Genomic DNA, 22,912 nt, shown 5'->3' with positions numbered 1-22,912 from the left:
TATAGTTAATTAGCTTGTTCAACTTTTAAGGGGAGCTCGGGCTGCAGATATTGGTAAAACTACACTCAGAAAGACAACTAGTGCAGGAAAAGGAGAAGCTAATTGTTGTTTGGCTGCAGTTGAAGGTCATTTTAATAAAGAAGATTTGATTATTAAATCCGAGGTGGGCTCCATCACCATCAGTGCTTTGCCATTGGAATGTTGTATGCAAGTAACTAGGTAAAAATATTACTAAGGTTCATTAACAATGTCATGTGAGTCCATGTGAAGAGGGTCCTTGATGTTTGCTAAAACTCTTAGAGTCCTTTGAGTGTTAAGAAAACAGCCTTTTTGAGGACATCATGCTGGTCTTTTGCCATTAAGATGCATTCATCACCTTTCTTTAGTTTAACAAATTGTCATAGGATGATGACTGTGCAGCCGTGGTTAACACCCTCTTCTAAGTTTCATTAGGTAGAGGAGGACAAATTCAAAAACCTGATTTCAAGAAACCAGATTCTAATGCCATTTTATTATCTGTTATATGCTAACATCTTTTTGCATTGTCCCCCATCATAGTGAAATCATTCACATTCATATGCTGTTTAAGATTTCTGTGAATGCAACTCTTAAGGACTTCACCATTACTTTTGACATTGGCTCATGTTTAGATGATAAAGGTTTTGCACAGTTAATTTTCTTACTAGGAAAATGAAATTAGAAAGCTGTAATTGTTCTACTTGCTCCTATCGAGTCATAATCATGCTTTTAGCTTATTGTTAAGTTCTGTGCAGCATGCCAGCAATGAGTATTTGGGAACTTAAGAAGCATGACTTTTAATAGCCACCAACAAACGAGTTTTCACTGGTCTAGTAGTATTAAGTGATCCCACGACATGCACTTGTGCAAATGCAAATATTGAAAGAACAGTAGTCACATGCACTAGTAATTACTTTGAAGGTATAGACTGTGTGCCTAAAATTCAAATGCTCATTGCACCATGTTTTCTCTTCTGTCATTTATGTTCCTTTTGCAGACTGAATTGAACAAAAGCAATCAACTAGTTGTAAAGTTTTTACCCCAAGATTTCTCCAACAATTTCACTGCTGTATATTGAGAATGTTTTTTTGCTGAGATAAAAATGCCAAAGAAGCAGACCAGAAACTTGAACCTTAAAATTATCCCAAATCCTAAATCGTTGACAATTCAATGGGGAACATAGTCACATTTTCTAAAGAGCTCAAAAGTCGAGGATGATGCACAAAAAAATTTAATATGGTTGTTAGTTGTTACCTTCACCAGAGCTACACAGTGACTGCATCAATGGAAGTGCATGCTCCCTTTTCTCATATAATAGTTTTCCTTGTATATATTACGGTACCCTTGGAGCCCTTTGCTTTCTTACTTTCTCACTTCTTAAAAATTTGCATAGCACCGCATGCCATGAAGCATGCCTGCTTTCCCACTTTCCAACTGAAACCCACCCTTTTTCCGTTGCATTTCATGTTGGGCTTTGAAGTGGTGTGGAAATTAATGGAGGAATAGAAGCAGAAGAAAGAGAAAACGGGGGGGAGGGCTTTCTAATTTACTAATTATTCTTTTCTGACACTAGTTTTCTCTTCGGATGATTCAGGGAAATCAATCATGTTAATTAGGCTTATAGCATTAGTTTAAGCCACAAACATGGAAGGTAATATAAGATAAAGTTCTTTTGTTTTTTTCTTTCTAAACTTTGTAAATGTAATTGAAAACAATGAACTTATAATAAGTAACATTAGTCTGACTTATTATCGCTGTAATTCTCTTTGTATTTTCTAATTTTTTGACGGATTAGAAAGGTTAATAAAGTCATATTATAAAAAACAAGTATCTCTGTAATCCCGTGAAACACGGATATTGTTTGAATTTAGATTTTGTTTGATGAAAATAGAATTCCAAACATTTAATTTATTCATTTTTCACCTCCAACTCAATCATTTTACCATCTCAAGCTGAATTAATCCTTGTGATTATGGATTCGAAACATGCTCATCGAATTAGAAATGATACTCGCACCCTCTTTTGACAAATGAACAATTCTATTGCTATTGCTGTTGCTGATTTACTATAGCTTGTTATCAGTTATTAATTCTGTAGCATGACACATTCATAAACAGCTTTAGAAGATTAAAATAGTAGTATTTGCAGTCAAAATCTTTGCTTGAACAGATATAAAAGATCAAGCATAAGCATCAATTGGCAGCAGCTGCGCCTCCTGTATGTGATATGTACAGGAAATGGAAAACAACATAATTCAGTGGAAAAATACAAAAATGTCATTTATAGCTAACAGACATCACCTACCTTCCCTCTTTTTCTGCAACTTAGTAACTAGTTGGGATTCAGCCATTTTTCATGACGCAAGAAAAGAAAAAAGAACTGCGAAATATGTACAGTTTTTGATTGAAAACTTCCATCAGTACTGAGAACGTACTAGCATCTTCTTTCCTAACGTAATTATAGCTCTGCAAACAAACCTTTCCAAACGTGACAAAAATGTACAAAAGAAGATTAAGATCATGGAAAGCTAGCTGAATTGCAGTGGAAGCAGCTGCAAAGGCCATGGAAGCTTCTTAAGTAGCAACAATATATCTTCTTGCTTTATTGTTATACCATTAATACTTTAGCTAGGAAGTTAGTCTTTAATTTGTTAACTTTGGATTTATCAAAGGCTAAAAATATGATGAATCTAATATATTAACCCAAAGTTATAAATCTTTTTTTCAAAGATCAAGGCACTAATTATGCTATTAATCTTGTTTTAGCCCCGAACTTGCACTACCATCATCAGATAAAAGAAAATGGGATAAATTAAGAAAAGAACAAAGAGAAAGTGGAAGATCAAGAAATTAAAACATCTTATTCGACCTGCAAATGCAAGTGAAAGCATATGTGAGTTGTTGTAAAATTTACAAAATATTGGCCTAGTTTCTTTTCTTTAATATATATCTCTCATCAGAACAATTCAATAGAAATTAAATACCTGAATCCTTCCCTCTCACAAGCATTTCTATTTAATTTACTTCCTCTTCTCTTTACTGATAAGGTGGCCTTCCACCATGAGCCCAAGCATAAGCCTCGTGGCTCAGCTGACCACCGTTGGGAACCAAATTTGGTGGCAAATTATTATAAACTGGCAATCCTGAACCATCAGCACCACCTATCCCACCTTGCTGATGCCCTCCACTGCCACTGCCAATCCCTGGTGGCGACCCACCACTTCCACCACCACCACCAAGCTGCCCTTGAGCACCACTAACTCCTTCTTCTTCCTCCTCCAAAGGCAACCTCTCATAAGTAGCATTAGAGAAAGTTGCCGCTATTATCATAACAGGCCCTGATGCCACCAGTGACCCTACTACAATACCTCCAACCACCTGCCCTTGCCCACCAGCAAGGTATATTGTTAACCCGGTTGACCCTGGAGGAGCTGGTCCAGGCAAAAAAGCACCAGTCAGAGACAAAATCTCAAACCTACCATGAAGAGCCATGACTGCACCAGGAGCAGAAGGTTGCCGGAGTGTCACGTTAGTGACAGTTCCACTTCCACTAAGAACACAAACCCCTCTTTGCCTTCTTCTAGCAAAGTGAGCTAGGGTTTCAGCTACATCAGAACCATTGGCAATTTCCATAACATGACTTCTTAGTGCATTAGGGCTATCTCTAGTGACAAAAATAGGTGGTTTGGGCCTGTTTTTGGAGCCTGGTGGACGACCTCGAGGACGACGAGTGGAGACTTCTATAGCACCTTCCCTGTGCTCGTCGCTATGCTCTTTTTCTTCTTCTTCTTCCCCAGTTCCTCCACTTCCCGTTTCTCCATTGTTTGTCATGGATATCCCCAGATCTGGTTTCTTCATTGGAGATGATGAAGTAGCTGATGTTTCTATTCCCTGTAGTCCTACTTGCCCTGCCCACCACCGATTAGCCATGGTTTTTTTGAAGTTTGAACTAACAACAGAAGATCACAAAGCAATAGAAAACAGGTTTTGGATCTTGTTTTGACTGATGATCTTGCTTAAGAATGATCAAAGGGTGAAAACAAGAGAAAGGCAGAAGAAGCAAGGAAAAATTTTCAAGTTTTCGGCTCTCTAGAAAAGTTAGCAGAGAGAGAAAGAGAGAGAAGCTAGTGGAAAGAAGTGAAACTGAAACTGATCAAAGCTAAAGAATTGTAAAGGGCAAAGGGCTAACAGAGGTCCAAACAAATGAACCAAAAAAAAAAATGAAGAAAAGAGTACTTAATTGCAGAGATTGTTTTTCTAGAGAAAATAAAAATTTCTTTTCTATTTCCGAGAATTTGTTGGATTTTTTTCTTCAAAGCGTGTTTTGGCCTTGGTTTTGGGTGTGTCAAGGTCTTAGGGAGCTGGGGTTTCTTTGTATTTTACTATACAAACTCTCTCTCTCTCTCTCTCCCTCTTTCTCTCTCTTTTCTCTTTGAACAATTAACCCAATAAAGAAATGAGAAAGAAATTTCATGGTGGGGGGTGATGGGAAATATTTAGGGTTTTGTTTTTGGAGAGAGTGGGGTCATTCATGTGCGCGTGAGAAAGTGGGGTGCACGTCTTACTCCTTTGCTTTTGTCCCGACATAATATGTAGCTGATGCAAAGATTTTGTAATATATTCATTGTCAAATATTGGCATATTGCATGTTGGAAATGATATATACTCATTTGTGCAGGCTCAGACACGCTTTGGGTACTTTTTGTCTTCTTTTTTGATATGTAATCAGTCAATTAAGTTCATGAACTTTCTTCAAGTCTTTCAACTTCATTGATATTACAACTAGAACAGGTAGAGGTCAGTGCTAAACTTGCATGTTTGAGAAATACACTTTACTCAGCAAAATCTAGTTGCCAGCCCTCTTTGCATGACCATGTGCATCCTTTTTACCAGCCCCATTTGAAGGTACCTCTACCAAGTACCTCAACACAATTATCCTTTGCATGCCCGCATTTGTTGACTACCTTCAAATCTTTCTTCCCTTGCCAATGGATCCCCATTCTTTCTCTCCTGCCAATGCATTTCCTGTCTTTGTTCTTTAAGAAATTCGAGTTATATAATGAGAAGTGATCGCCTCCCTTTTCCAATTAATAAACTCCACCTCGTTTATATTAAATTTCAACATAAAATTTATAAGATGAAGTCTCTGAATTTTAACTGTTAAAATGTCTTCTTATGAACTCAATTTAATGCATCTTCATAAAATTGTAGCTTCTCCACATGACAAAAACATTACCCGGTAACATTATACCGGAAAGATCTATAATTATAATTCTCATTTAGTATTTTATGTACCCTCCTTCCACTCGAATGTAATCCTGCATTAGTATGAAATGGTCAAACTTATGGGATGGCACATAGATGTATTTTACTCTTATTGAAATTTAATAATGAGGCCGGTATGTCTTATTCAAAGCTTCATCGTCCCTTCTTGGATACTGATTAATTGATTGCTCTTGTTTTTTTGCATCAAGTTTCTTGTAGAGAGAATGGTCAAAGTATGATGGTGTAATTATTAAGAAATGGCATGGATTTTTGGTTTATATGTAAACTAGGAATATGTCATGCTTGGGTCAATTTTCTAATATTCTATATCCTCTGACCTGAGAAAATCAATTTTGATATTTGGCATTATCAATCAAACTCAAAATCATGTGAGGAGGTCGATTTTTTTGTCTTTTGTTATAATTTTTCATTTTCGACAAAGTTTTTCATTGAAATTTTATCGAAAACCCGTAAAAAAAAAAGTATTTCCAAATATGTGTTATAATACAATATGATATGTTATCTTGTAAATTGTAGATATAATACCATATTTTCTCATTTAATGTAAAATTTATCCCAACCCGAAACATGATTAAGTGGTGTCCATAAGGGAGCTAAAAGTAGATTATATTAAGAAAAATTAAAAAGTTATTAAGGGGTGCTCAAGGTAATGACAAAAGGGAGCTAAAAATAAATATATTAACTATAGAATAAAGATATAATGTTTACATCACAAGTTAAGGCACTAGTCAGTTTAATAGGCAGAGTAGTTGAACCTTCACTAGGAACTATTATTTTAATTAACCTACTAACCAAAACAATTAGATTTGTTGACCAATTAAATTCAATTATTCATATATGAATATTTGACTCATTAATTAGTGCATGGTCTCTCTACTTAAAAATAATGTTCAAACCTCCTTTCTCTCAATTTCAAAAAAAAAAAAAAAAACTCAATTATTCAAATCAAGAACATTAAGCCTCAATTTGAAGAAATCAAATCAATGTCTTCCTTATGAATCAACACCTACAGCCCAAGACATAAATGGGCTACAAAGTACGGTAAAGGAGCGTCCGACTTTATTTTCATATCACAACCCAAAGCCCATACAACCCATAAAGAAAGGAGAGAGAGAGAGAGGAACACTAAAAGAGGGAGCTTTCCCCTGCATATTTTCTATAGAATTTCAAAAAGAAAGATCTTGCAAGTTCTGAGTTTAATAATCCATTCAGATAAAAAAGAAGAAGAAAAAAACAATTGGTGAATAGGTTGAGAAAAAATGGGTGACAACTTGTTTGAAGGGTTACCACCTCCTTCTCAACAACAGCAACTAGAAGAAAAAAAAGAAGAAGAACAAGGCAGAGATCAAAATCTTTTGTCTTTAAAGACAAGTAGCAGCAACGACAACAAGGAAGCTTCTCCAAATCCAGTTCTTAAAAGTGCTCTTAAGAGACATAAGCCTACAGAATCTAACCCTGAAGGTGAACCCTATAAATTGTACAATTTTTACATTTGGTTTTCTTGTTGAGGGTTGATGAATTTTTTGTTTTTATGTTGATTTTTAATTCTGGGTGTTGCAATTTTTTTTATTTGCTTTGAAGTGGAAATTGAAATGGGTTCTGCTTTTTGGAGACTAGGAAGCTGGTTTTAGGTGGTAATTTTGGGATTTTACAGCATAATTTAGTTCAAAGTTTCCTTTTTTTTTTTTTTTTTTTTCTGTTTTGGTAAATTTTTGTCGTTGATAGGGTAAAATAAACTCTGGGTTATGGTTTATTGGGGCATGAATTCTGGAAGTAATTTTGTTATCGTTTATGAGGTTACTAAGTTTGGCATTTTGGACAAAAGTACTTTGGGGATGGTAATTTAGTGTGGCCTTGGAGTCTTATGAACATGCACTTAGACGAGTATTTTCTTCTTTGGTTTATGAGAGAGACTAGGAAGAAATGAAAGCAGGATTAGAGTTTTTAAAGGATTTTTATGTTGTATGAAATTATTTATTTGTTTGTTTGTAAATAATTCTCTTATTTGATTATTCTACTTTTCAAAGAAGCTTCTTTTTCTTTTTGGCTAAAATCTTTCTGAAAGTATCTGATTTGTTATGCAGTGTACTTCCCAGCTGCTGCACCAGAAAAGCGCTTGAGATTTAAGACCACAACAGATGCCTCAGAGACACAAGTTATTGAGGCAATGCAGAAGATTGCATCACATATCAAGAACCCCACCAAGTTTGCTAAGGCTTCAAAGCTTGTGATACAGTTGATAAAAGCTGGAAGTGTGAAGGCTGGAACTAGTGATCACTTTTTTGCTATACTAGAGGCTGCAATGTCATCAACAACTTCTTGTACCGATCCTTCAGTGGGAGGCGATTATCATTCACTGTTTTCAGCAGCACAAGATGCAGCTGAAGTATGATTTTAGTTTGTATGACACCCTAAAATTGTTTTTCCTCCCTTGAGCATTATCTTATATGCTGTTTTCTTGCAGTACCTAAACAAGAAGCAGAAGAACCAATTGACTGTATGGACATTTAGGGCAGTGGTGGCAAATGACTTATTAACTGATGACAGCTTTGTGGTATGTACTTTACTTTTTTAATATGTTTTGTTACCACAACATTGTCAGACATGACTTATTTGATTTTCTATGTACATCATGGTAACAAAATTGTGTTAGGATATGCAAAAGGTTTTACATTCCATACTAATTCTATAAATTCCATTTGTTGTGCTTTTCAAGAATTTTAGATGCATGCAGAGGTCATGACTGCTTGTACTCTTATTCAAGATATATATATATTTTTTCAAGAGCTCTTATTCAAGATATGTTCTTCTTGGAAAATCATTTCGCATGAGTACTCCTTGTGAGAGGCAACATAGAGACTATTATACAGGCCGATGTTAGTTTATGTGGGTTTTTTTTTTTTGTACTTTTTTTTCTTTTTGTAGCATGCAAAAGTGGGGATTTTGGAATAGTTTAAGTGGTGTTGTAGAGTGTATTTTTTAAGCATTGCAGTGAAACATAGATGTTCTTGTAAATGTGCCTGAATTTTAGAGAAGGTTGTTTGCACAAGTAAAATGTTTTGTGACAATACTATTTTGAATTGATTCCCTTTTCTTAGTCGTACAAAACCAAAATTCATTTCTGACTGTGTGCTTATATGTTGTTTTGTGAACCGTAATAGTTTTCTAAAACAGCTAGTAGATTAAAAGATGCAATATCTAGTCTTCCAATTGCAACTGAGGATGATGACATAGATGAAGCTGCTACCCTGAAAGATGAGACTGAAATTGGCAATGATGATGATAACAACAAAGAGGCTATAGTTGCTCCAGCTGAAGAAAATAAGAAAGATGAGTCTGATCCTTTTGGACTTGATGCTCTGATTCCTAGATCTGGCAAAAAGGATGATAGAACAAAGGGAAAGAAAGATGTGGCAGCCAAGAGCAGGAAAGAGGATGAGGAAGAGACTAAGAGATTTCTCAAGTCACAGAGAGAAGCCTTGATTACTTGTTTAGAGATTGCTGCCCGCCGTTATAAAACTCCATGGTAAGCGTTCATTGTTTTCTGCTTATAATTGAAAGAAAAGGAAACTCTGCTTCCATATGGTTGTTTATGCTGATTTTTGTTTTAGGGGATTAAACATGTGTTATTCTTCTTAGGTGCCAGACAGTTATAGACATCTTGGTAAAGCTTGCATTTGACAATGTAGCAAGGTTTACATCTCGACAAAGGGATGCCATTGAGAAACTATGGGCTTCTGTTCGGGAGCAGCAAATACGTAGGAAGCAGGGGAAATCAGTGACTGGGAAACTTGACGTGAATGCTTTTGAATGGCTTCAGCAAAAGTATTCTACTGAGAAGATCAGCATTCGGCATTCTGTTGGGGCTAGTGGCGACCGTTGTTGTCAGCAGTGGCTCGGTTAACAGTTTTTCTTTAATATCGTCTGGAAGGCATTGATGATATTAACTTACCCGGAAAACAAATTGCAATTGTTGATTGGTCATCTGTTAATCTAAATGTAATATGCTTTTAGTGTCAAACATTTGTAAAGGATACAATTCATATGGATAACTGGTTTCACTCAACATGTTTTTCTCATTTGGTTTCCTTCTTCAAAACATAGCTTTAACCGGAGATTCTGGGAATTCGAAACCAGAATGGGTTTAAGACCCTAGTCATTTAGTTATGCTTCTAAATTCCTGGCAGACTATACTCCACAACTGGCAGAAATGCTCTCCAAAGGGCTAAAAGAAGGATCTACGGTCTAAAACTAATCACCTCCGCATTCAAGGTGGTTACTGATATTGAAAGTAATCTCATCTTGAAGGAGGGAAACAAACCACTGATTCAATGTCTACTTATATGATTAAGGTTAAAAGTGAAGAGACTAGAGAGAACTGTAATTTCCTTTCTTTCTTTTTTTCTTTGATCTGTACATGTTTTCAGTGTATTCTTGGAACGTACAGAGTAAAGTGGGTCGCTACCAGTAATCTCCACAGGAACAGGTTCCGTCTCTGAAGTGGTGAAAGCGTTTTCGATCACGTACGATTATTACTCTCTCATAGATTTTAGACAGCAGCTTAGTTGCAGCATGACAGTCGTTACAAACTCGGAGATTTTTAACAACCCGGATTGGTGTGCCTGGAGCTGTACTAATGAGGCCAAAAGCCATTGCCAATTTTTCACTGTGATAGTTGAGGGCGGTTTCTTTCTCTTCCTTGTCTATGTTTTTTAGGACAGCAGATGTGTCTGCCATGTACCCTGCCTCCTTCAACTTCTTTCCTATCTCAGATACCATATCATTTATCTTTTCGATTTGTGGGTGTGCCTTATCTCCCATTATGAACTCATGAACGTATCCATCTACTTCGATAGAGCTAAGCCCTGGTTCTTTCTTCATTCCCTTGTTCTTCATTGCTTTTCTTACCCCCGCAACATCATTCCACCTGTTTGCCACTGCATATATATTTGACATTGAAACATTATAACCGCAGTTCTGAGGTTCCAGGTACACAAGTTGCCTTGCAGCCATTTCCCCTAACACGGTATTCTTGTGAAGCTTGCATGCAGCAAGAAGAGCACTCCATGTTATGGTGTTTGGCCTTATTGGCATGCTTTTGATCATCTCATATGCCTCATCAAGCAGTCCTGCTCGGCCAAGAAGATCCACCATACACCCATAGTGTTCGACCTTTGGGACCAAGCCAAAGTCATGAACCATTTTCTCAAAAAACAACCTTCCTTCTTTCACCAATCCAGCATGACTACAAGCATGAAGAAGACCTATAAATGTGATATCATTAGGCCTCGCACCCACTCTTTCCATTTCTGAGAATAGCTCCAAAGCCTCCTTACCACAACCATGCATTCCAAATCCTGCCATCATTGTATTCCACATGCCAATGTCTTGATCTTTAGATTCCCTGAACAGTCTCCAAGCCCCATCAATATCTCCACACTTCGCATACATTTCAATTAGTGCGGTTTGTAATATCATATCCATTTCAACAACTTGCCTGTCTATGTAAGTATGAACCCATTTGCCCATGTCAAGGGCTCCAGCCTCTGCACAAAGTGAAAGCACGGTCACCATTGTTACTTGGTTAGGTCTCACTCCACTGTCCCTCATTTTGACAAAAAGATCCAAAGCCTGATCAATGCAATGAGCTTGTGCATAAGCTGCAATCATAGCACTCCAGATCATAACATCTTTGTTCTTAACTGTGTCAAAGACTGCTTTAGCATTCCGTATCTGCCCACATTTCCCGTACATATCAACCAAAGCAGTAGCAAGAGCCAAAGACACACAAATACCATTTCTCAAAATATAAGCATGTATTTGTTTTCCCAGTTCTAAAGCCCCTACAAAACCACACTCTACAACTAAGCTCAGCAAAGTAATCTCATTAGGCTTTATCCTTTCTTCAATCATTCTAGCAAAAAGCTTCCCCCCCTCTTCTAATTTATTGCAATGAATGTATCCAGCTATCATAGCAGTCCATGAAACAATACTTTTCTGGTTCAATCCATGGAAAAGCAGTCCTGCAGAAGCTAAATTCCCACTTTTGGCATACATATCAATAAAAGCAGTAGTCAAATGAACACCCATTTTCTCAAGATTCCTTGTAACATAAGCGTGCATTGCCCTTCCCATTTCAATATCCTTGAGCTCTGCAAATAAGTTAACCATGCTAATCATGGCAACCTCACTAGGCCTTACTTGTAAAATGTGCATCTTTCTTACAATATCCAATGCTTCCCTGTACAATTTGCTTCTGACATAGCTTCTAATCATAGTACTCCAAGAAACAACATCTCTTTCATCCATATTATCAAATAATAACCTGGCTGATACCGCACTCCGACACTCGCTATACATTTGGATCAAAGCATTACTTACAAAAACATCTTCAATCAATCCATTCTTCAGTGCAAAACCATGTATTTCTTTGCCCAATTGGGTCATTGAAACAAAACTGCAAGCTTTCAGGATGGCAGGGACCATAAAGTTATCAACTTCATAGTCCGTTCTTCTCAAATAAGCATAGATAGCAAGAGTATTGTGGGGTTGGCTGTTTCTAGTATAAGATGTTATAAGGAAATTTAATTGTGCTGAAGGGCTCAACTTGGTGTGGTTGAAGTGGGTTTTGACCATGTGAGCATGGATTTGCCTGGTTTGTTCAAGGGTGGGGTGTTCAGCGAGGACTTGAAATGGGCTTTGCCGTTGGCATTCAAGTGTTCCACTTTTCGGAATTTGGATGATTTTGATTGTGGAAGCCAAGAGGGAACGAGAAAGTGTAGGCTGCTTTGTTGTAGCTATTGTTAGGTCCATGGTGTTTAGACTTGGGTTGCTTCCATTGGAGACTTTGGAAGTGAATAGCTTAGTTCATCTGCAACTAAAGTTCGTTATCTTCACAAAATATCTCTTTTGTTATGTAATGAAACTTCTGACTTTCTGTTTGTTTGCTTCGTCCTAGCCAATCCCTCATCCACCATGGCACTTTGGGCTTGGTTTTCAACCCATGAGGGGCAAGCCATAACCTACAACGGGCTTCAAGGTCAGATAGCAGAATTATCCTAGGCCTAGCTTAGTCCATTTCCCAAACTGAAAGGTTGCATGAGAAATTTCTCTTTTTCTTTCTCTTCGTTCATCAATGATATAAGCCACCATTGCATTATAAAGCCTCGAGACTTCAAGATGAAAACTTCAAGCTTAAGACATGCAGCATTTGGTTGTCTGTCAATGGACTAAAATGCTGGAAAAGAAACCAATGGTTCTCAGTTCTTTTATGACAACTCTGTGCCAGCACCATGGCTTTGATGGTAAACTTGTTGAGTGTGTGGTTTTGAAGATGTTAACACAATGGAAGTTATGGTTCAATTGCTGAAAAGATGAAACAATTGTGACCATTCATATAAGCTGTCACGTAATTACTATATCACAACACATGTCACTTGAATAGAAAACACCAATAATAGTATATTTGATTGATTATTACTTTTTATTAAAGTTGAGGATTTATTTATATAAAATAAATAAATAGTGGTCCTTTTAAATATAATAAAAGAATAATTATTTTTTCCGTATAAAATGAAATGGTTCAAGAATTTTTTAATATTTAAGTTTTTTTTTTATTTCAATAAGATAAGAAATCATGCAAAATTAAGTTAGAAAATTTAAAAATCACAATTCATACTTGCAATTCTCTCTCCAAAATTAGCAAAAACCTTTCGATATTTGTTAAATGGAACTAGCATTTAAAAAATAAAATAATAAACAAGCAAATAAAACACCCATTAGGGATGTAATTGCAATTTTTACAACTAAAGGTGAGGAGAAAAAGAAATACTTCGCAGAAAAAGTAACAATTCGAAAAACTAAAACCCTAAGCTTTCCCCTATATAACTTCACCTAAACCCCCAAAACTCTGCAATCTCGTTTATCCAGCATCTCCAAGCCCCAAATCTCGGCCAAAGGTACATCATTTCTCTATTCTACCTTAGTCTATTTGCTTCATTTTTATGTTTATATTAGCACATATCGAAGGCTTGCAGGTGATTTTGATTGAAAAACCTGTGAGCTCAAAAGCTGTGCAATATCATAACAATCATCCCCTTCAAAAGTTTGGCCTTTTGATGAATACCCATTTTTTTCCTCAGGGTTTTAATGGTGGATGATGACATTTTCTAAATACCCTTTTGATAATCTGTAGTTATTGGAATGACCAATGAATTTCTTATGTTAATCTGTTGTTGGAGATGCAAAAGTATAAGTTTTTGTTTCCTAGTGATGATGAAATATTTGGTCGATTTAAGGTTTCTATGGTGAAAGTTGTACCTTTCAAAGTTATGGGCTTTTTCAATTTGATGCAAATGTTCTATTTGCTTTTTTTTTTTGTTTTAATGTTAGCACGTACGTTAGCTATTTTCTTGAAATTTTGCTTTAGTTATGTAGGAAGTAGAGTTTGGTAGCTTTAAATAAATGTTTGTTGATTACAGTATAGAATGTGTTTTGCAAATGATAAGGGGGATTTTATTGTTGCTGCTAGTTTCTATGTTTGTGTACAATCTTTGAGTTTGAACATTGAAGAGAACCCTCAAAATTTTGATTTTTGCCCGCAGGTTTTTAACTGAGTTAACGGAATGTCAAACCCCAAAGTTTTCTTTGATATCTTGATTGGAAAAGCCAAATCTGGCCGAATTGTAATGGAGCTATTTGCTGATGTTGTCCCAAAAACTGCTGAAAATTTTCGTGCCCTCTGCACTGGGGAGAAAGGTATTGGGATATCCGGGAAGCCATTGCACTATAAAGGCTCAACATTTCACCGAATCATCCCAAGCTTCATGTGTCAAGGTGGAGATTTCACAAGGGGGAATGGCACTGGTGGAGAATCAATCTATGGCATGAAATTTGCTGATGAGAACTTCAAGCTCAAACATACAGGGCCTGGGTGTTTGTCAATGGCAAATGCTGGACCAAACACCAATGGTTCTCAGTTCTTTATATGCACTGAGAAGACTTCATGGCTTGATGGAAAGCATGTTGTCTTTGGTAAAGTAGTGGATGGTTATAGCGTTGTTAAGGAGATGGAAAAAGCTGGTTCAGAGAGTGGGAGGACTTTGCAACCAGTTGTGATCGAAGACTGTGGTCAATTAAAAGAGAATTGACGGAAAAGCAGTGAAAAATGAAGTTGTGCTTTTCATAAACTACTGTTCTAGAATAATTATGGTTAATGGAAAAACATGATTTGCAGTTTTGCACTTATTGTAAAGTTCAAATTTTAGCTGTATTTTTGAAGCTGACATATTTGTTTGGACTCGGTGGCAGCGAGTTCATAATTGCTTTCATCTGTAAGCAATCCGTTTTAGTGCAGTATTGTAATGATAGAAATCTCAAATCTACGTAGTAGTTTATAGTTTAAATGATATGACTCGGATGATAGATGATTCTATATGGCAATCGGATTCCAGTACATTTGATAACTTTATTGTGCCTGATCACATTTGCATTTCCGGTGCATAGGATAACTTTCTTATACTTGATCGCAATTGTAAAACAGAACCTAGACATACTTATTCCTGGCTACCTCCCAAATTCAGCTAAGCTCCTTAACCTTTATAAGTAGACAGACTGACAGACAGAAGAGAATTTGAACAACACGAAATTACTGAATAGACCATGCATCACTAGCCACAGGCCAGAGCAATGATTGTCATAAGAACTACTGACCTGCCTCTTTGTACAAAGAGGGGAAACTATTGAATGGACCTTGCATCACTAGCTACTAGCTAAGAGCAGTTGTTGTCATCACAACAGCTGAAACTGCTTTCCTCCTTTTACAAGGAGACGAGACAAAAGGAAATTGAAACTTTGGGATATTATTTGATGGAGCTTGCATCACTTGCTACTAGTTGCAGCTTTTAGCTTGGCGACCCCTCTTTTCGTCCGACAATTGTTTGGTAAACCTGCGCAATACCAATCAAGAGCAGTATGAGTAAAACCATGACATAGAGACTGTGATTGTACCATGCCAACATAGAGGCAAGATATCATGCAATCTTAGTCTTACCAAATGAGTCGTTCTTCATTTGTTCCAGCCTCTGGAATTGGTTCAATTGTTCCAGTTTCGAAGTTCAGTTTAGAAGCAGTCGTTTTCAGAAGCTCATTTCCAATCTTCTCAAGATTTTCAAGATTTCTTTGGTTGAGTTGTCCAAGCTGGCTTCAATATGTTTCAAGCTATCAGTCTAGTTCGATGTCAACCAGCAGTAAGCGTTTTGATTGTGAGAAATAATCATCATAGAATGTTTGGTTAGCATTGAAAATTCAATTATTCAATTAGCAAACAGTCCCCATATAGATTGACACACTTACAGTTGGATAAGTGTAATAGAAGGGAAGGAAAGGATCCTTACATAAAAGTTTTGCCAAGAACTGGAGATCGAAGATTATAAAAGGAATTGATCAAATGGAGTCGGATGTTTCTCACCATTCAAACAAGTTTCTGGCATAAATATTCTACAAATTGAAAGCATAGTTATCTTCGGATGCAAGGCTGCATGCGTAGCGAAAGAAAATCAATGTTGAGAAGGGAATACCTGAATTCGTAGATAATTGGTCTTGAAATTACTAGAGCCTTGGAAGAAAGAAGATAAATATATGTCAACCATATCATCTGTTGCGGTCAGGAGAACATCAGAGAAGGGGACGGTATCATCAGGCCCCTGAAACGATTTGAAGAGTCCCCACAATTTGGGATAGTCAACCTCAAGCTTGTTATTCCTTTTCGACGATCCAGTTCCAAGGGAGAGAACAAGAAGTTTGCTGCAATCCATTTTCTTCAAGAAATGATCTTCTTCATTTAAAGACATCTCCTTGCTCGCCTCTGCCATTGCTAGCAAAGTCTGATAAATTTGTCAAATGCTAAGTTCAGAGAAAATCAAGGTGTAGTATATATATATATATGTTTGATGGGAAAATGTAATTAATTAAACATTGAAACTGGAAATAAACAAAATTAGTATACAGGATTGTTGGCTGCAACTCCACCATCGACCATGTTGAATCTCCTGGTGTAGCTGAATGAGTTGATCTCAAATTTACAAGGAGGGATGTAATATGGTGCTGCGGAAGTGCTGCGACAAACATCTGCTAGTCGAGCATCCTCTAGATTATCACGTCTCGCCTGCAATAACTCATTAGAAGAGAAGATTGATTTATAGTTTTCCTAGCTAGTAAGTAGGCTTAGCAAAAGCGGAAAAAAACCTTCAAGTTGGAGAAAACTGTTGGCTGCAGAAGTCTGATATCGAAAGACGGGATGATGACATTGGTCAGAGTCTGACAAAGCTTTCTATCCTCAAGCATTTCTTCGATGGTTTCCTTCAAATGGACGCCATCATATTTTGGCCTAAATATTGCTTGTTCGGCCCAATGGATAAAGGACTCCGCGTCATGGTACGCTGGCACTACCACCTTCTCCCACACTGACTGAATCCATTCTTTTACAGCGGTAATCCATGAAGAACGAAATGATACTCATCTATACCATGCACAGAACGAAGTAAAGATATACATCAATATAATTGGTTTCTCCAAGATTCTATACTATATATAAAATACTAAAGAATCAGCTACCTAAGCCTTCCAGGCTGTGCTGAATCTGATGTTTGAGGAAAGATTTTCGGGCAGTGTTCAAGGTAAAATTCGATGATCTCTTTTGCAGCAAACAAAGGTCGATTCTCATCATTTGGTGAGGTGAGCATGGCTGTGACAAGGCCTCCAGTGCAAGTCCCAGCAATGAAATCAAAGTAATCTGCAATCCTTGCCTCCTTACCATCCAGCTTTTGTTCTAAGAACAAATGTATAAAAAATTTTGACTCAGTAGGTATTTTTATACAGTATGTAGATTGAAGCAGCTCCAACCTGGAGTTCGGATTCAAGGAAGGCGAGGATTGTCGCTGGGATAATGCCTCTCACTCCCCCACCATCAATGCTGAGAATTGTGGTGAGCTTCTTTCCCTCTAAATCAATCCATAACAAGCAGGGATCCATCCAACATGATGTTATTATTATAGAATTATAACTTGTATATGTAATTGAAAATAAACAAGGGAATGCATGTAATGCAGAATGCACGTTAAGTAACCAATTGGTAAATGAGAGAACAGCGACATACCAGTTGCCATTGATGAAAGGAAAACTGAACTTCTTCTTGTTTTGAAAGAAAGAACACTTAACTTTAAGCTAAGCTGCTTCCGCTTGAAACTTGTAAAGCCGGGCTGCTCTCATGCTCATTTATAGCCACACAACACGTGCATTTGCATGTGTAATTTTGTATGTTTTATAACTATTTTTACCTTTTTCAATTTCCCTTCAGAAATTTCTCTCTTGCTTTAGATTTCATTTTAATTTGTCTAGTTAATATACATTTAAATTAAATAAAATATTTTTTTTTCACCATCTCTTATGAGTTTTAATTTTAAAAATTCAACGTCAGTTTTATATCTCATATCGAATTATTTTTAAATTATTTGTTTAGAAAATGAAAAAATTTAAATTTAAATTTTTTACGGGAGATATATGCATTACTATTGAACAAAATGAATAAAACAATGAATGATCTTTGTCAATAATTTGGGATATACCAAGCTCTTGAATTTTTTTTTATTTACCATCATTTATTATTTTTATTATAATCTTTGAAATCCTTGTTAATTTGTTGACTGTCAATCACGGCAATTTAAAAGTGGATGGTCCATGCATGTTTGTGAAAAATAAAAGGGTCATTTAAGAGGCATGTGTACAGTTACACCTACTCTCTCTCTCATGTGTACAATGTTTAGTATGACCACGTTTTTTCGCATGTAGGGGAACCCAATTATTAAAGAAGCATGGCTTTTTCAAAGTTATGTATCACACGTTTCTCTTATCTTTGTTAAGCTGATGTCCCAGCTTGAAATTGAGCTGTTTCCCTCTCATTGTTAAAAGATCGAATGTACAAGGAGAAGTGTAAAAAGAAGAAAAGGGAAAGCCAAATAAAAACAAGATTAAAAAGATGAAAAAAAGAAAAAACCACACACCCTAATCGACGTTCATTTTCATATTAACTTTTTTTTTCTCTCAATCAAGTTGGATTTCATTAGGTATCAAAAGAGCTGATACAAACCAACGCCTATATACGAACAGGTTTGGTAAACATTTATACTCTCATTTTTAAATCATTAAACAAGTGTGGAGGGGTTACATTTTGACTATTTTTCACTTTAATAGATTTTTAACCTTGTCAAAATTGATGATTCACCTTAGTGGGGTTTTCAACTTGCTCACGATTAGTGTCTTTCACAATGCCCAGCTGTTTTACAACGCCCCAGCGTCAGTTAGTCATGCAAATCCCTTATCATTCTATTCTTTGTGGGATAGACTTATAAAGATTATCCACATTTCAAAGCTGTTTTTTGTGAGTATTCAATAGAGAAGCATTTTGCATTCTTTAACAAGAAAAATGACAAAATCAGAGTGAGAGCAAAATGTGTTGTCATTGAGTATGAAAGGAGATCCTTGCTTCGAAGTATGGGAATGACAACTATGATGAAGTAAAAAGGTATAGAATGTCGGACATTGGGTGTGAATTGGAAGCTGCCTTGTTGGGCATGGCTAAAGAGGTATTTTATGATCAAATTTTTATAAATATAAAAAACCTGATAGAATATAGAATGTCTGTACTTGCTAATTATGAAGAAAAAATTTAATTTAAGTTAAATATAAAGCTTTGTTTAATTTAGTCCTTATATTCTATAATTTAATATAATTTGATGCATATGATGTGGCACAAAAAAAATTGATGTGTTTAAAAAAAGTTTTTTGGTCTGACATTTCAGCACCATGTCTGTATTGTCTGACATGTCAACACCACGTTAACGCCACTAATGGTCAATTTGAACGAAGTTAGGCCAAAAGAATCAATTGCATAAAATATAACAGTACAATGATTAAATTGACGAAAACACTATAATATAGAGACCTATGGAGTACTTTGATCATATATATATATATATATATGTATGTAAATAGCCTTTGGATAATCCCACAATTTTAGATATGGTGCAGGATTTTATTTGTATTAAAGCTGCTGATGCTAGAAAAAATATTAAACCTGCTATTGTTTGGACTCTTCCTCCGTGTGGCAGTTTGAAATTTAATGTTGATGGAGCTATTAACGACTCCTAGGGGGATTCTGGTAAGGAAGGAGCTCTAAGAGATCATTATGGTCATGTTAAAATCCTATTTTCCAAATCTCCGGGGCGTGGTGATTTAAACTTTGACAAAAATTATGATCATTAAAGAAGCCTTCTCGTTTTAATGCACTTGATAACTTACAAGCAGGTATGGGCTATAGATCCTTAACTATCTCCCAAATTCAGACCTTACAAGCTGACAAACAACAGGGAATTTGAACAATGATGAAATTACTGACTGGACCTTGCATCACTAGCTACTAGCAGGGGATATTATTGTCATAAGAACTACGGAAACAGCATGCCTCCTTGTATTACAAGGACGCTAAATTATTGAACGGAGCTTGCATCTCTAGCTAATAAGCTAGCTAGAGAATTTATTTTCATTAGAAATACTGAAACTGCTTGCCTCCATTCTATAAGGAGACGACCAAAGGGAAATTTCGACAGTGGGAGATTATTTAGATGGATCTTGCCACAATGCTACTAGGCAGAGCTTTGAGCTAGGCGACGCTTCCTTTCTTCTGACAATCGTTTGGCCAACCTGTTCAGTGATAATCAAGAGCATTTTGATCAAAATCAGAACAGATTGTGATGGTACCATACTAATAAAGAGGCAAGAATTCGTATAAACTTGGTCTTACTTGATGATTGCTGCCCTATTTGTGCCTGCCCCTCTAATTGGTTTAAGTAAGCCAGTTTCCAGGTTCATGGCAGAAACAGGCTTTTCCAGAAGTTCGTTCCCAATATTCTCAAGATTTTGAAGGTTTTCTAGGTTTGAGTTGTCCATGCCAATTTCGGAATCATTCAAGGAATCAGTCTGGTTCAATGTAGAGCAGCAGTAAGCGACTTTGGGTGCAAGACTTAAGAATGGAAAAAAAAGTGGTCAATATTTAGAAGGGAATACCTGAATTCGTAGATAATTGTCCTCAAAACTAGCGCCTCGAAAGAAAGCAGACAAATATATGTCAACCATAGCATCTATTGCATTCATTAGAACATCAAGGAAGGGGATGCCATTATCCCCCCACAACCACCGCAAGGGTCCCCAGTTTTCATTTACGATCTCAAGCTTGTTATTCCTCTTTGATGATCCAGTTCCAAGGGAGAGAACAAGAAATTTACTGCAATCCATGTTGTCCAAGCATTGAGCTTTTCCATCTAATGACATCTCCTTAGCCACCTCTGATAATGCCAGCAAAGTCTGATAAATGTGTCCAAATTGAGGCAGTAAAGTCAGAATCAAGGTGAAATATAGTAGATGCGTCATTGGCAAATGTAATTAAGCCATTATTGTTTCTGAAGATAATTAAGATGCTATACAGGATTGTTGGCTGCGACACCACCATCGACCATGTTGAAGTTTCTGCTGCGGTTTACTGAGTTGATTTCAAATTTATGAAGAGGGAGGTAATATGGTGCTGCAGAAGTGCTCAAACAAACATCTTGTAGTGGAGCATCTTCTAAATCATCACGTGCCGCCTGAAATAATTCATTAAATCGAATCGAAAATTATACGAAAGCAACAGGAAAATAACCAGTTTTAGTATAAAGTAAGCAAAATGCATGGAAGAACCTTTAAGGTGGAGAAAACCACAGTTTGGAGAAGCTTGATATCGAAAGAGGGGATTATCACATTGGTTAGAGTCTCACTAAGCCTTCTATCTCCAACCTTTTCTTCAACCACTTCCTTCAATTTTTCGCCATTGAATTTGGGATCGAATACGAATTTCCAGAGACGTACAACAAGGTCTATCAGTGAACGACAGTCGGGAAACATAAAACGCAAACGTTCCCTTCCATATTCGTCTTCCGGAATTGAGCCCATTGACTGAACGAATTGGTTTACAGCGTGTTCCAACCTAGACCTGATCAAGGCATATGAGATTTATGGATCAAATTATTATAAAAACCACTACCCTCCAAGCTTTTACTATCCCCAAATTTTGGAGGACATATGCTTAAAATTGTCTTTAGCAACCTACATTTCATCTATATGTCGTGGCTGTTTTGGCTTTTGGGGAAAGATATTTGGACTCTCAGCAAAATAAAATTGAAGGATCTTTCCTGCAGAAAAAGGACGATTTGATGGATCATCTGGATCTGGAGAGCTGAGCATGGCTGTAACAAGGCCTCCAGTGCTAGTCCCAGCAATGAAATCAAAGTAATCTGCAATCCTTGCCTCCTTACCATCCAGCTTCTGTTTTAGGAACAAAAAACATTGTATAAACAATTTTGACTCAGTAGGCATTTTTATACAGTACGTAGATTGAAGCAGCTCCAACCTGGAGTTCGGATTCAAGGAAGGCGAGGATTGTCGCTGGGATAATGCCTCTCACTCCCCCACCATCAATGCTGAGAATTGTGGTAAGCTTCTTTCCCTCTAAATCAATCCATAACAAGCAGGGATCCATCCAACATGATGTTATTATTATAGAATTATAACTTGTATGTGTAATTGAAAATAAACAAGGGAATGCATGTAATGTAGAATGCACGTTAAGTAACCAAATTGGTAAATGAGAGTACAGCAACATACCAGTTGCCATTGATGAAAGGAAAACTGAACTTCTTCTTGTTTTGAAAGAAAGAACCCTTAACTTTAAGCTAAGCTGCTTCCGCTTGAAACTTGTAAAGCCAGGCTGCTCTCATGCTCATTTATAGCCACACAACACGTGCATTTGCATGTGTAATTTTGTATATTTTATAACTATTTTTACCTTTTTCAATTTCCCTTCAGAATTTCCTCTCTTGTTTTAGATTCCATTTTAATTTGTCTAGTTACGTAAATGTCTCATAATATACATTTAAATTAAATAAAACACTTTATTTTGTTTTTTCTTTTACCATCTCTTATGAGTTTTAATTTTAGAAATTCAGTGTCAGTTTTATATCATATATCAAATTATTTTTAAATTATTTGTTTAAAAAATGAAAAAATTTAAATTTACATTTTTACGGGAGATACATGCATTACTATTGAACAAAATGAATAAAACAATGAATGATCTGTGTCAATAATTTGAGATATACCAAGCGCTTGATTTTTTTTTATTTACCATTATTTATTAATTTTATTATAATCTTTTAAATCCTTGTTAATTTGTTGACCGTCAATCACGGCAATTTAAATGTGGATGGTCCATGCATATTTGTGAAAAATAAAAGGGTCATTTAAGAAGCATGTGTTCACAGTTACACCAACTTTCTGTCTCTCACGTGTACAAATGTTTAGTTTGTCAACTTTTTTTTACGTGTAGGGGACCCAATTATTAAAGAAGCATGACTTCTTCAAAGTTATGTATCATATGTTTCTCTTATCTTTGTTAAGCTGATGTCCCAGCTTGAATTGAGCTGTTTTCCTCTCATTGTTCAAAGATCGAATCTACGAGGAGA

At 36.4% G+C, this 22,912-nt stretch overlaps 4 protein-coding genes and 2 pseudogenes across 5 annotated transcripts; 2 read left to right on the top strand and 4 right to left on the bottom strand.

Moving 5' to 3' along the window:
• Nucleotides 1–2,852: 2,852 nt before the first annotated feature.
• Nucleotides 2,853–4,444, bottom strand: AHL19 (AT-hook motif nuclear-localized protein 19). Its single transcript, XM_007030418.3, has one exon. It carries the CDS (start codon nucleotides 3,945–3,947, stop codon nucleotides 3,054–3,056), a length of 894 nt encoding a protein of 297 aa, XP_007030480.1. The 5' UTR covers nucleotides 3,948–4,444; the 3' UTR covers nucleotides 2,853–3,053.
• A 1,961-nt stretch (nucleotides 4,445–6,405) lies between these two features.
• LOC18600119 (nucleolar/coiled-body phosphoprotein) lies at nucleotides 6,406–9,369 on the top strand. The gene is made up of 5 exons (XM_007030415.3): nucleotides 6,406–6,764; nucleotides 7,388–7,689; nucleotides 7,768–7,857; nucleotides 8,465–8,829; nucleotides 8,943–9,369. Exons 1-5 carry the CDS (start codon nucleotides 6,563–6,565, stop codon nucleotides 9,205–9,207), a joined length of 1,224 nt encoding a protein of 407 aa, XP_007030477.3. The 5' UTR covers nucleotides 6,406–6,562; the 3' UTR covers nucleotides 9,208–9,369.
• A 309-nt stretch (nucleotides 9,370–9,678) lies between these two features.
• On the bottom strand, nucleotides 9,679–12,552 carry LOC18600118 (pentatricopeptide repeat-containing protein At3g12770 pseudogene; annotated as a pseudogene).
• A 551-nt stretch (nucleotides 12,553–13,103) lies between these two features.
• On the top strand, nucleotides 13,104–14,744 carry ROC2 (rotamase cyclophilin 2). The gene is made up of 2 exons (XM_007030413.3): nucleotides 13,104–13,261; nucleotides 13,907–14,744. The coding sequence occupies exon 2, from the start codon at nucleotides 13,928–13,930 to the stop codon at nucleotides 14,450–14,452; it is 525 nt and encodes a 174-aa protein (XP_007030475.1). The 5' UTR covers nucleotides 13,104–13,261; nucleotides 13,907–13,927; the 3' UTR covers nucleotides 14,453–14,744.
• On the bottom strand, nucleotides 14,695–17,544 carry LOC18600116 (patatin-like protein 2; annotated as a pseudogene). The gene is made up of 8 exons (XR_016026565.1): nucleotides 17,458–17,544; nucleotides 17,205–17,302; nucleotides 16,902–17,122; nucleotides 16,548–16,689; nucleotides 16,309–16,467; nucleotides 15,881–16,186; nucleotides 15,355–15,500; nucleotides 14,695–15,250 (listed from the first exon to the last, which is right to left on the bottom strand). The product of XR_016026565.1 is annotated as a patatin-like protein 2 (transcript).
• Nucleotides 17,545–19,609: 2,065 nt separating this feature from the next.
• Nucleotides 19,610–22,181, bottom strand: LOC18600115 (patatin-like protein 2). The gene is made up of 8 exons (XM_007030411.3): nucleotides 22,056–22,181; nucleotides 21,802–21,899; nucleotides 21,502–21,716; nucleotides 21,093–21,384; nucleotides 20,840–20,998; nucleotides 20,424–20,720; nucleotides 20,161–20,336; nucleotides 19,610–20,060 (listed from the first exon to the last, which is right to left on the bottom strand). The coding sequence occupies exons 1-8, from the start codon at nucleotides 22,063–22,065 to the stop codon at nucleotides 20,003–20,005; spliced, it is 1,305 nt and encodes a 434-aa protein (XP_007030473.3). The 5' UTR covers nucleotides 22,066–22,181; the 3' UTR covers nucleotides 19,610–20,002.
• Between the last annotated feature and the right edge of the window lie 731 nt (nucleotides 22,182–22,912).

This window comes from Theobroma cacao, chromosome 5, assembly GCF_053813885.1.
Source record: "Theobroma cacao isolate CCN51 chromosome 5, ASM5381388v1, whole genome shotgun sequence".
Taxonomy (NCBI): domain Eukaryota; kingdom Viridiplantae; phylum Streptophyta; class Magnoliopsida; order Malvales; family Malvaceae; genus Theobroma; species Theobroma cacao.
Note: the sequence above shows the minus strand (reverse complement) of the source record. Positions and strands in the feature narration are given on the sequence as shown.

What these genes read in the sequence shown, in the direction of transcription:
- LOC18600119 (XM_007030415.3), top strand. Translation starts at nt 6,563, where the DNA reads ATGGGTGACAACTTGTTTGAAGGGTTACCACCTCCTTCTCAACAACAG. An exon ending in TACAGAATCTAACCCTGAAG is followed by an intron (nt 6,765 to 7,387) that starts GTGAACCCTATA and finishes TTTGTTATGCAG; the next exon opens with TGTACTTCCCAGCTGCTGCA. An exon ending in CGCCGTTATAAAACTCCATG is followed by an intron (nt 8,830 to 8,942) that starts GTAAGCGTTCAT and finishes TATTCTTCTTAG; the next exon opens with GTGCCAGACAGTTATAGACA.
- AHL19 (XM_007030418.3), bottom strand. Translation starts at nt 3,947, where the DNA reads ATGGCTAATCGGTGGTGGGCAGGGCAAGTAGGACTACAGGGAATAGAA.
- LOC18600115 (XM_007030411.3), bottom strand. An exon ending in CCACGACATATAGATGAAAT is followed by an intron (nt 21,385 to 21,501) that starts GTAGGTTGCTAA and finishes TGCCTTGATCAG; the next exon opens with GTCTAGGTTGGAACACGCTG. An exon ending in ACAATTATCTACGAATTCAG is followed by an intron (nt 20,337 to 20,423) that starts GTATTCCCTTCT and finishes ACATTGAACCAG; the next exon opens with ACTGATTCCTTGAATGATTC.
- ROC2 (XM_007030413.3), top strand. Translation starts at nt 13,928, where the DNA reads ATGTCAAACCCCAAAGTTTTCTTTGATATCTTGATTGGAAAAGCCAAA.